Source organism: Podarcis pityusensis, assembly GCF_964106645.2.
Source record: "Podarcis pityusensis genome assembly, chromosome: 5".
Classification (NCBI taxonomy): Eukaryota; Metazoa; Chordata; class Lepidosauria; order Squamata; family Lacertidae; genus Podarcis; species Podarcis pityusensis.
Genome location: NC_138032.1, coordinates 3,383,056 through 3,396,076, shown reverse-complemented (window position 1 = coordinate 3,396,076; position 13,021 = coordinate 3,383,056). Strand labels below are relative to the sequence as shown.

Genomic DNA, 13,021 nt, shown 5'->3' with positions numbered 1-13,021 from the left:
CTCGGCGTCCTGCCCTGGGTGCTGGAGAGGGTTCCTTCTCCACTGCGGGGCGGGTGCCAGTTATAAGATTGCATGTTCCTTGCAGCTTACTGGATAGAGAACAAAACGATGGGCTGATTTTTTTGCAGTCTGGAATGATTGCAATTTGCACAGATGATTGCACTTTGCATAGTGCATTCTTGAGTGATAGTTTTATGACTGCTTCTGAGCCTTCGTGTAGAGGAAAGTCTGTTTGCGTAGAAGAAAGTCTGAACCTCCCCAGGCCCCACTCCCCAGAGAGGCCGGTGCTGTGCTTTGAAAGAATTAAGCAAACTAGGGTTGCGCAATTTGTTCTTATTTAACACCGACAGGTTTAATTTAATTGGTTTAACTTGCATCCTTGATTCCAGTTACGCAAGAGTATCTGCTCTCTCTGAGTGTCGCTGTGCTTTTTCTTTCTTTTTTTTTTTGCAGAAGAAAATAATTTGTTCTATATTGGTTACGCAACATTTCCCCACCTTGTTTGCAGGATCCAGAATCATTGTCTGGGAACACAGTGGGCCTTGAAAGAGGGCTGGCTCCCCTATCAACTGTATGGGAAAACCCAACCGGAAGACCAATTGTATATTGAGGAGGCAATGATTCAAACATGGTTATTATTTATACCCCCGCCCATCTAGCTGGGTTTCTTCAGCCACTCTGGGTGGCTTCCAATGGAATATTAAAATACAATAACCTATTAAACATTAAAAGCTTCCCTAAACAGGGCTGCCTTCAGATGTGTTCTAAAAATCTGGTAGTTGTTTTTCTCTTTGACATCTGGTGGAAGAGCGTTCCACAGGGCGGGTGCCACTACTGAGAAGGCCCTCTGCCTGGTTCCCTATAACTTGGCTTCTCACAGGGAGGGAACCGCCAGAAGGCCCTCGGCACTAGATCTCAGTGTCCGGGCAGAACAATGGAGGTGGAGACGCTCCATGAGGTATAGTGGGCTTTCAAGTTTCGGGCTTGAAAGGTCAGCACCAACACTTTGAATTGTGCTTGGAAATGTACTGGGAGCCAGTGTAGGTCTTTCAAGACCGGTGTTATATGGTCTTGGCGGCTGCTCCCAGTCACCAGTCTAGCTGCTGCATTCTGGATTAGTTGTAGTTTCTGGGTCACCTTCAAAGGTAGCCCCACATAGGTGCCTTCAAAGGTAGCCCCTCGCATTGCAGTAGTTCAAGCGAGAGATAACTAGAGCATGCACCACTCTGGCAAGACAGTCTGCAGACAGGTAGGGTCTCAGCCTGCGTACCAGATGGAGCTGATAGACAGCTGCCCTGGACACAGAATAGACCTGCGCCTCCATGGACAGCTGTGAGTCCAGAATGACTCCCAGGCTGCGTACCTGGTCCTTCAGGGGCACAGTTGCCCCATTCAGGACCAGGGAGTCCTCCACACCTGCCCACCTCCTGTCCCCCCAAAACAGTACTTCTGTCTTTTCAGTATTCAACCTCAATCTGTCAGCCACCATCCATCCTCCAACCGCCTCCAGACACTCACACAGGACCTTCACCGCCTTCACTGGTTCTGATTTGAAAGAGAGGTAGAGCTGGGTATCATCATAAATCACTGTCCCCCTCTCCTGGCTCAGTCTCCAGCCCACTTGCCTCAGCACCAGACCCCTGCCAGTTCCTGACACTGGGTCCCTCTGGGGTCGTGGTGCCAAAGGCTGGGCCATACCTGGTGTTATGTACTGAAGTTCTCACCCTGGGCCAGCAGGGGGATACTATAGATAGTTTTCACTCAGGTCCACATATGCAAAAAATAAGGGATTGAAAGTGACGTTCAGTGACTGGATAGTTACAGAAAGTGGTTACTGTTGCGTTCTAGTGGAGCTCTATATAAGCAGGCTGGCTGAACCCTTCAGTTCAGTTCTGTTCTGGCCTGTGAATAAACAAGAGCTGTTTGAAGAATTGCTGTGTCGTCTGATATGTTCTCCCACAACTTAACACCTGGCATTAGCCCCAGGTGGCAGAGCAGCTGGAAGGAAAGAAGGCCTGGCCCCCGTGCCATTTGAATTCAGCATTTGCTGTCCCGAAAGCATCCAATTTGCTCTCAGTGGCGTCCTACCCTCCGGAATTCAGGTCAATGAGGAAGAGAGAACTCTATGCAGCAAAAAGGCTTCCCTGAAGCTGAAAACTTTGAAAAGTAGGATTTTAATCACCTGGGGATGGGGGGCAGGGAGGACAAGGAAGGTGCAAGGAACTCTATAAACTTGTGAGAGAAGAAATTTGCAAGGGAAGAGGTGAGATGCAAAGAACTATGTTAATTAATGGGAAACGAACACCCACGGTAAGAAGCTTGGCCTATTTTTAGTTGGTGGGAGTTGCATATTTAAATCAGGCATTGGAGGAGACATTGCAAGGGGGAATTTCTGCATAAGGGATGGAGAGTACAGGTGAGTTGATCCACTGATGGACCCATTTCTGCTAACTGATGGGGGGAGGAATGCTGGACCATATGCACATAGGAAGCTGTGTCATAATATTGGCCCACCTAGGGCAGTATCATCTATTCTGGCTTGCAGCAGTTCTCCAGGGTTTCAAACTAGGCTATGCCCTTGATCCACAGGGGGGTGGACTAGATGGTCCTTGGGGGTCCCCTCCAACTCTGTGTTGTTGTTGTTTAGTCGTTTAGTTGTGTCCGACTCTTCGTGACCCCCTGGACCTGAGCACGCCAGGCATTCCTGTCTTCCACTGCCTCCCGCAGTTTGGTCAAACTCATGCTGATAGCATCGAGAACACTGTCCAACCATCTCGTCCTTTGTCGTCCCCTTCTCCTTGTGCCCTCCATCTTTCCCAACATCAGGGTCTTTTCCAGGCAGTCTTCACTTCTCATGAGGTGGCCAAAGTACTGGAGCCTCAACTTCGGGATCTGTCCTTCCAGTGAGCACTCAGGGCTGATTTCCTTCAGAATGGAGAGGTTTGATCTTCTTGCAGTCCATGGGACTCTCAAGAGTCTCCTCCAGCACCAGAATTCAAAAGCATCCATTCTTCGGCAAACAGCCTTCTTTATGGTCCAGCTCTCACTTCCATCCAACTCTACATTTTAGTTTTTCATTGGCTCACACAGAATTCTGCTTTCAGGATGTGTTTAAAGCCCTTTGTGGCTTAGGGACCTCATATTTACGGGACCACCTCTCCTGGTCTGCCCCACAGAGGACCTTAAGGTCCACGACTAATCATAGTTTAGAGGTCCCGGGCCCTAAGGAAGTCAGACTATCCTCCACCAGGGCCAGGGCCTTCTCAGTGATGGCTCCGACCTGGTGGAATGCTCTGTCCCAGGAGATTAGGGTCCTGCAGGATTTAACCTCCTTCCGTAGGGCCTGTAAGACAGAGCTATTCCGCCTGGCCTTTAATTTGAATTCAGCCTGATCTGTTATTTTACTTCTCTTCCCTCCCCCTCCCCTTTTATGAAGATCACCCGCTCTGGGATCCCACAGCTAATTCTCCCCTGACCTCCTCGCTGGCCCAACTAGGACCAATTCAGCCAGCTAGCCCTGGGGATTATCTAATTGATTTTTGATTTTTATTGTTTTTATGTTTTTACACTGTATTTTATGCTGCTTTTATAATTAAGTGTTTTAAATTTGTTGCTAGCCGCCCTGAGCCCGGTTTTAAACTGGGAAGGGCGGGGTATAAATAAAATTATTATTATTATTATTATTATTATTATTATTATTATTATTATCTGCAGGCAACTATTGGTGACTGTTCTGGCGAAACCCTCTATAGGGTCCAGCACTTGATAACACCCGGATCTCCCGCATAGCACAGTTGAAAAATGGAAGGGGAATGGACACATTAAAATAAAATACAGAATTTATTCCAGCACCTATTTCCTCAGCTTATATGGATCTTCCTCATGCTTCCGAGAGGCTTTGAGTAAGCGCATTTGAGCTAGCGAAGAAGGAATTTGCTCTCTTTTCTTTTCCGTTAGGCAACTGTCTAATTTTGCCTTTCCCACCAACGAACGCATTTTGGGAAGAGCAAATAATGATCGGTGAACGGTAGAAAGGATAGCAAAGACTCGGGAAGGCCAGGCCAGGCCACATGTCACATGGATTTCTCAAAACAGAGAATGTCCATTGCACAAGAGAGATTGCCAGAGACAGGAAGAATTGTTTGCCTTTCGAAGATTTGGGTACCGGTGATTGGGAAGCAATGAGTGGGTGTAGGGAGATCTAGCTAAAATGTCACCCCCTCCCCTCCCCTCCTGAATTGCGCCATAGAGTTGATGACCTTTAGGCTGGAGAGACCCAGAGTACTTCCTGGAATGGGCTCATAAACAACTCCCCTAAACTTCAGCAAAGAAAGATAAATTTGAACCATCCCATCATTAGGGAAAAAAATTAATTCACCTAAGTGCAGATAAAGCCACATCTCCCAACACATGGGACGAGTAGATCTTTGCTATTTGGTAGGATTTTATCTTATATACAACACATGCAGACACCCAGGACTCCCTCTCCACAGTACAATGTGAAATTTGGCTTTCCTATTTATAGAATCATAGAATTGTAGGGCTGGAAGGGACCCAAAGGCCATCTAGTCTGACCCCTTGCAATGCAGGTGGCCATACAACCTCTGCTTAAAAGTCTGTAAGGACTCCCAAGGGAGTCTGTTCCACTTTCCAACAGCTCTTACACCAGAAAGCTATTCATAATGTTCAGTCATAATGTAAAGACTGTGGAGAGAATAATTGGGTGCACTCTTCCCACCTTGGATCAAAGCTATGCTTCCAGGTGTCATAAGAAAGCTGCAGAGATAGTGCAGGATAGTGCGCACCCCGGAAATGATCTCTTTCAGTTTCTGCCTTCTGGAAGAAGGTAAGGTAAAAGGTAAAGGGACCCCTGACCATTAGGTCCAGTCATGGCCGACTCTGGGGTTGCGGCGCTCATCTTGCTTTATTGGCCAAGGGAGCCGGCGTACAGCTTCCAGGTCATGTGGCCAGCATGACTAAGCCGCTACTGGCGAACCAGAGCAGCACACGGAAACGCCGTTTACCTTCATGCCACAGCGGTACCTATTTATCTACTTGCACTTTGACGTGCTTTCAAACTGCTAGGTTGGCAGGAGCAGGGACCGAGCAACGGGAGCTCACCTTGTCACGGGGATTCGAACCACCGACCTTCTGATTGGCAAGTCCTAGGCTCTGTGGTTTAACCTACAGCGCCACCAGCGTCCCACAGGGTTATAAAGACTAGGACTAGCTGCCTGAGAAACAGTTTCTATCCAAATGCGATTTTGGTTTTAAATACAGTGTAAGGTAGTCTTTATGGGAGTGTATTGTGTTTAAAAATGGGGTATCAGAGTTTTTTAGGGGGCTAACCAGGTTGGGATAGCTGGGATAGCAGGCTTGTTGGTTTTTGAATGTCTGATGTAGATTTTTCAATTTCGTTGTTCTGTATGGGATAATGACAATAAAGATTATTGTATCATATCGTAATCTCTTTTCTTGCAACTTGAAGCCACTGGTTCGAGTCCTACCCTCCAAAGCAGGAGAAAACAAGCTAGCTTCCATGGGACAGCCCTTCAGACATTTGAAGATGGCTATCATATCACCTTGTACTCTACCAGCATAATGTGACATCTCTTCTCAATATGCTGCACTGCTTTTTGGTACCGCTCTTATTTTCACCGTATCCATTCGTTTGATTTACTTCAATATTTTATTTTATTTTTTAAGGAAAGAAATTGAGCATAAAATGGCAGCGGTGGGTGGCCATGGAAACAGGCAAAGGGACCAAAAATTCCCCCATGTACATCCTACATGCTTATGAGACAGCTGATTCCACCCCTTTTCTTGAGCAGAGATCCTGTCATTGAGTAATCCTAGTGTCTCTGCATTCCTCGACGGGCTGCTCTCATCATACTCAGCCAAGGGAAACAGATGGGCTGCTATGTGCCGTGGTGAAGGCTGGGGGTGGGGCTGGGGAGGCAATGTTTTCCTCTCAGAGTTGTCCCCAGAGTATTCTCCCAGGGACAGATTTGCTTTGCCAACGTGGAGGCGACAGATTTTCACAGCGGGCCAAGCAGATGGCCTGTGCTTCCTTCTCCTCCGCCACTACCTCCAGATGTCTGGTGGAAAATACGAAGGCTGATATCACACAATTGCCTTGAGCATCATTTGGGAACCTTCCCCTGCGTTTGTTGAGGCACAAATGTGATGCTTTACTCATTTTGAGTGGAAGCTCACCTGGTGTTATGTACTGAGCTGAGTCCTAGAACAACAGGATCCAGAATGCAGCAGTCTGATTGGTCCACAGGAGCCACCCAATCCAGCTCCAGGTAGACGTGAATCAACAACCTGATTGGCCTGCAGGAGCAGCCTGGAAGTAGCCAATCACGTGGGGTCCATTGTGTAATTAATGTATATATATATAAACATTTTGGGGAAAGTTTCATTCATTGCTACTATGAGCTGAAGAAAGAGCATGAAATTCACACTCGACTCAGAGTATATTTCACCTGGTGAAGGAAAAAAGATTTGCGGAATGAGGCTAATCCAGGGTAAACGATGGATTTTCAAATTTTGGTGGCACTGTGAGGCCAAAATTCACCCCCTGCCTTCCACCTTCTGTTTTGCGTGTGCATCATAAAAAGGGACGTGGGTGGCGCTGTGGTCTAAACCACTGAGCCTCTTGGGGTTGCTGATTGGAAGTTTGGCAGTTCGAATCCCCGCGACGGAGTGAGCTCTGTTGCTCGGTCCCTGCTCCTGCCAACCTAGCAGTTCAAAAGCACACCAGTGCAAGCAGATAAATAGGTACTGCTGTGGCAGGAAGGTAAACGGCATTTCCGTGCGCTCTGGTTTCCGTCACGGTGTCCCATTGTGCCAGAAGCGGTTTAGTCCTGCTGGCCACATGACCCGGAAAGCTGTCTGTGGACAAACACCAGCTCCCTCGGCCTGAAAGCAAGATGAGTGTCGCAACCCCATAGTTGCCTTTGACTAGACTTAACCATCCAGGGGTCCTTTACCTTTTACCTTTACCTTTACTGCATGATAATTGTGACACTTTGCAGTGCCCCACTTAGCTCGGTGCCCAGTGTGGGGAAACTGGTCACCTAAATCTGCCCCTGGGTCAATTTGCCCATCTTAGCCCCACATCCTCTTCCCAGTGTGGCCAACCATGTAGCTCTATGGAACTTCCTGCCGCAGGAGACAGCGGTGGCCTCTGACTAGGATAGCTTTCAAAGAGGATTAGACAACTTCACAGAAGAGAGGGCAATCGATGGTTTCCAACCCCAAAGGCTGTGTTCTGCCTTCACAGCAGCAATAACATTAACCTAACTAGCCTATAGTATCCGAGATCCCCCTTGAACCTTAAAAAAATAATCAGTGTTGCACTGGCCAGTTTGCAGTGCTCCAGTACAGAGGCTGATCTCAGGGACAAGTTACAGACGTAATTTTTGTTAGTGGATGAGCAATTTCACTTTTGAGTTCTTCAAGGATTATCAGCTGAGTGGAAACTTTTTTGGGCAAAATCTAAGGGATTTCTGCCCTGACACTGCTTCCGACTGCAGTATTCCGGTTATGTCCATATGCCAACCCTACTCAGTTCCTCAGACTCCCTTCCTGTGAAAGTTTGGGCACAGGATTTTGCCGTACGCAAAGACATGCAAAAAATCCTTTCAGTTTCTCTGCAATCTCCTTATTCTCCTTCAGCACACTTTAGATTCCCTTGCCATCCAAGTGCCTCACCAGCTGGTCTCTTGTTACTGATGCATTTCTCAGTCGCTGGATCTTTCCACAAGGGCTGACCTTGATGCCAAAATCCAGCATCACCCGAGCTCTGCAAGCAGTGGTGTCGCAACAGGGGGGCAGGCAAGGTGCCCCGGGTTCCATGTTTGCAGGAGTGACAAGAAGTCAACCTGCGGAGGCTCATGGCGGCGCGAGCAGCCATCGCGCCGCCGCAGACGCATGTGGAGGATCCTCCGTTTGCGGCTACAGCTGCAAGCAGAGGATCCCGGCACCGTCTGTATGGTGCTGGAGTGACGCGGGCAGCAAACCGCTATACAGTGCATGTGTGGCGTCACTAGATATAGTGCATGCGTCATACATAGCAATGCCACACATGCGCCCTCCGTAGAGACGCAAGCCCCGGGTGTCACGACGCCTTCCTTTGCTCCTGTCTCCAAGTGCAGCTTTCTCTCGACTGAGTGTTTGAGGGCCGGGACATTCACAGGGAAACCAAAATACTCATTTACAAAGCTATTGTACTACCAACTTTACTGTATGCTTGTGAAACATAGATCACTTATAAACGCCATCTCCAACTCCTCAAATGATTCCATCAACGATGTCTCTGAAAATTTTTACATATCACTTGGGAAGACAGGCGAACTAATGCCAGTGTACTGGAAGAAGTAAAGATCACCAGTGTTGAAGCAATGATTCTTCAACATCAACTTCGTTGGACTGGCCATGTTGTGCAGATGCCTGATCATTGTCTTCCAAAGCAACTACTCTATTCCAAACTTAAAAATGGAAACGTAATGCTGGTGGTCAACAAAAGAGGTTTAAAGACTGTATCAAGGCAAATCTAAAAAAATGTAGTATGAACACCAACAACTGGGAAACACTGGCCTGCGAGCGCTCCAGTTGGAGAACAGTCTTTACCAAAGGTGTCATGGACTTTGAAAATGCCTAAACTCAGGATGAAAGGGAGAAATGTGCTAAGAGGAAGGCAAGTTTGGCAAACACTCACTATGATCAACTCCCGCCCGGAAACCTATGTCCCCACTGTGGAAGGACCCGTGGATCCAGAATTGGCCTCCACAGTCACTTACAGACCAACTGTTAAAACTGTGTTTACGGAAGACGATTTTACCCAGATATAAGTGATCGCCAAAGACGAAGAAGACTGATACATTTAAAGAATTTTGTTCCTGTGCAGTTTTTAGGTTTTAGCAGTGTGTTCCTCACTTTCTTTTCTTTTCTTTTAACTCTCTTTACTGTCTGCTTGTATTTCTTTTTTCCATGTTTGTATTCCTTTTTGCTCTCCCAAATGGTCAAATGTTTCCTTTTTTCTGAAGAAAGCCTTCTTGCCTCTAATGGCTTCTTTGATTCTATTCATTAATCAAACTGGCATCCTCTTGGCCCTCGTGGTACCTTTCTCAATCTCCAGGAGATATCGAGATGAATTTGTCCTATTTGGGCTTTAAACCCCCCCCCCAGCATTTTGAAGAGATTTGACCCTCTCCAAGTGGTGTTGGGCAAGGGACACATATTGCCCCCGAGATAAATTCATGGGCATACCAGGGTGGTGAAATGAAAGTGGATTAAAACCCTCTGTCACCTTGTGCAAAAGGCAGCTAAAAAGACCTACAACCCCTGGCTGTAAAATGCTTTGAAAAGTGTGGGGTGCATTTACTTTAGCTCATTATGTATCATTTCCCAGAAAATGTTTAAAAATGCATTTGTTAAAAAAACAGAAGCCTTTTCACTAGGTATAACAGGCGAAGAGCTACCAAGAGAAGACAAAAGACTTTTTATGTATGCAACAACAGCAGCGAGAACGCTACTAGCCCAGAGATGGAAGGAAGGAGAGGTACCAACAAAAGAAAAATGGCAGATGAAACTGATTGAGTATGTGGAGATGGCGAAAATGACGAGGAAGATCCGAAACCAGGAAGATCAAGTATTTTCTAAAGACTGGAGCAAATTTGTAATTTATCTAAAAGACCACTGTAAACAGTTAAAATCACTGGCAGGGATGTAATGGCAATTTTGTATGATAATTATAGATATTTAATAGATGGATAATGGTAAAAGATGCAGCAAACTTAATTTTAAACATGGAACCCATGGATGGAGGGAAGGAGGTCCGAAGGTTCAAAGGAACCTTGTACTTTAATGTTTGAAATGGTTATGTTAAAATGTATAAAACTGTGAAAAAAATCAATAAAAAATTATTTGTGGGATGAATGAATGAGTAACAGGAAGATGCATGAATGCTATGCATGCAAAGGCTCCCCACCAACAAAACGGAACAAATGCAATATCTTCCAAGTGGTTTTTCCCATTTCCTAATCCTAATCCTCGTGAAAACCCATCAACATTTTTAGTGCAAATTTCACCTGATATACACATTTTTTCTGTGTGATTGTGCATCATAGACACATTTTTTTTTGTAAAACCAGTTTCTTCTAATACAATGAATTCTTGTATGTTATTTTAACGAATGTATGAATTGCCGTGTCCTTTTTACCCTGGTATGTGCATTTATGTCTACATTATTTGGCTGGAGACCTGCGCTGCAAAATTAGGAGAAGCGTGAATTTTGAAGGATGGCTGTGTCAACGGCTCTCACATTGCTTCAGAAAGTGTGAATTAGGTAGGCTCACCTTTAAATGTGAACTGAACCGAGTTTATCCCCCATCCATAATTCAAAGTGCACCCCTGCAAATACAGCAGGCCTGGAGTGTTGCACACAATCGGCTTAACAAGTTAAATACATCACTGAACATTCGCATTGCTTTTGATCCTATGACTCACTACATACATAAGGTAGAGTCAATGTGATGCCCTCCAGATTCTATTGAACTTCAACGACCATCAGCCCCAGCCACCCCAACCAGCTGCCAAGGATGATGGGAGTTGTAGTTCATCAACATCTAAAGGGTACCACATGGGCTGTGCCTGCCGAACAGCATAGAATCACAGAATTGTAGAGTTTGAAGGGACCCCGAGGTTCCTTTAGTCCAACCACCTGCAATGCAGGAACCACAGCTAATGTGTGAATCAGCCCAATGCCAGCAAATACATTTGCTTGTGAACTGGCTCTTCCATTACTATGGTTGCTAACAAACCTAATATGCCTAACTTCTAGATGAGCAGAGTTACCTTGCCTTAATCAAGGCATCTCGTCTGGGAATTGTAGCTATGCTACCTTGCAATGTACGCTGGTGTGTTCGACCTTCCGGAATTGGAGTGTGATTCGTGGCGAGAGGGTGCGTTCCCTCTGAAATTTAATCTCCTTTTTTTATTTGGATGCTGGCCTCATGACAGTGGAGATCGATGTTGGGACTTTACTCCTTTTCCTTCATGCTTGTATTTGAGTTAGAGGAGCTGGATCATTTGAGTGGGGGGCATCTGCTTGGGTCTCTAAGCTGGGGGAGTAATAATTGGACCTGCTCTTTATCTGCCGTTTTGTGTACATTGTTTGCTATGGCTGTCCAGGCGGATTTTTGCTGAACTGGCAAAGTGTATGTGAAAACCCAGATGTACAGCAAGTAGGGCGGGTTTTTTTGTTTTAAAAAAATGCTTTAAAAATCCCACCAAAGCACCCAAACTTAACAACTTGCCCCCCCCAACCAGATATGCAGATAAAATTGTTGCCCGAGAAACAGAAATCAGGGAGGTTCCACTTTCCCCAACGCTGCGTTTTCATGCTAGAAAAAGCTTCACCTGCTGGATTTCTGCCTGTCAGGCACAGGAGCACCATGCGAAAGAAAAGCTGCCAGCCCTTCAGTCAGCATAATTTTGCATATTAGCAAAAAGTAAAATGAAACTAATTTTAAAAGTGGGCAGCGCACTTCATCGATACACAGAGCTTTTCAACAAAGAGTCCTGAGAGCTGTAGTTTCTTAAGGGTGCCAGAGTTCCCTGGAAGATGGATTGATTCTTAAACCGCTCTAGCAATTGCAGCTCTGGGAGGGGAATAAGAGGCCTCCTACCAATTCTCAGCACCCTTAACAAATTACACTTCCCAGGATTCTCTGGGGCAAATCATGACTGTTTAATGTGGCATCACAGCGCTTTAAGTGCATAGGACAGATGGGACCATAGTCTAACTTCTGCATAAGCTTTGTGCAATCAAATCAAGATGACCGCTCAACAAACAGGACCTCTAGAGGACTTTGGCTTCCATGAGTTGATCTGAAGGTGCACATGGTCAGCGCATGGAAGTCAGAGGCGGTGCCTGCCACTACGATCCTAATCGCCCCATGCGTTTACTGATGCTTGCTGGATTTGAAGCATCTAAAGGGGTCTGCCGCTCACCCCAGACTTGCTTTTCAGCCAGTTGAATTCAGGAACGATGGAAGTAACACCATGTTAAAAGAGAGAGACTTGGATCCTCCATCTCAGTGCTGGGGTAAAAGTCAGGAAATGAGTTAACATTGAGCAAAGGGGGGGGGGGGGACAGCCCATCACCAAGAAAAGCAGAGTTAGCTCAGCCAGTCCTTGAAAAATATTTTTTTTCATTCGTGTGGACGCAGGCATGGAGTGTCCCAAAGCAGAGAACCAAACAGAGGCAAGCAGCGCATGCATGCCCCACACCTGTGGAAGCCATCGCTGGGGTTACTCCCCCCAATTACGGAGAGCGTTTTTGTTTCACGCCGTGCATTGATGCCTATGTTCTGCCTTCTCTCGTGCCAATCCCAGAGTCAAGAGCGTGTCCGAGTAGGAAGAGGGTCCCAGGCAGAATGAATGCAGAAACAGGGGAGCTGGCGCCTCCCCTGAAATTGGGAAAGGTGACTGGGGTGGTGGCAGAAGTGGCCCCCAGGCAAGGTCTTTGGACCACCCGCTCTCTGAATGGTGCCGTGCGTAAGACACCTTGGTCAGTCTGCCACGGGCTCCACCTCCTCTTTGATCTCCGTCCTGTTGTCTGCTGTTTCAGCTCCAGCAACTGTTCCGAAGGCAGAAGAGGGAGGGAGGGAGGAAAGTCCAGAGGGGGGCCAGGAAGGGCAGGAAGCGGAGAAAGAGAAAGCAGGAATTAGTAGTCAGGCGGCGAGAGGGAGAGCATGCAGGAGGCAGCAAGTAACACCAGAAGCCATTCATAAAAGGATGCACAGCCTCAATTCCCCAAGCAAGGAGGGCAGGCACTAAGTTATTGATCACACTCGGTCGTGCCAAACGGTACCCAGGGGGAGGGGGGTGGGTCTTGTGTGTTCGTTAGTCTGGAATCATTAATCATTGGGCTGGGTGTTCATCAGTATGCGGATGATACCCAGCTCTACCTCTCTTTCAAATCGGAACCAGTGAAGGCGGTGAAGGTCCT

At 46.7% G+C, this 13,021-nt stretch overlaps 1 protein-coding gene across 4 annotated transcripts in view; it reads right to left on the bottom strand.

Moving 5' to 3' along the window:
* MASP1 (MBL associated serine protease 1) overlaps positions 1 to 13,021 on the bottom strand; it is a 109,785-nt gene that overhangs the window by 33,566 nt on the left and 63,198 nt on the right. The window contains exon 9 of one of the 4 annotated variants that reach the window (XM_081007475.1): positions 12,202 to 12,649. The exons of the other annotated variants lie outside the window; for them this stretch is intronic. Coding sequence (XP_080863601.1) covers positions 12,582 to 12,649 — 68 coding nt within the window. The 3' untranslated portion in view covers positions 12,202 to 12,581. Of the gene's footprint in view, positions 1 to 12,201; positions 12,650 to 13,021 lie in introns of those variants that run through there. 4 annotated transcript variants of the gene reach the window in all.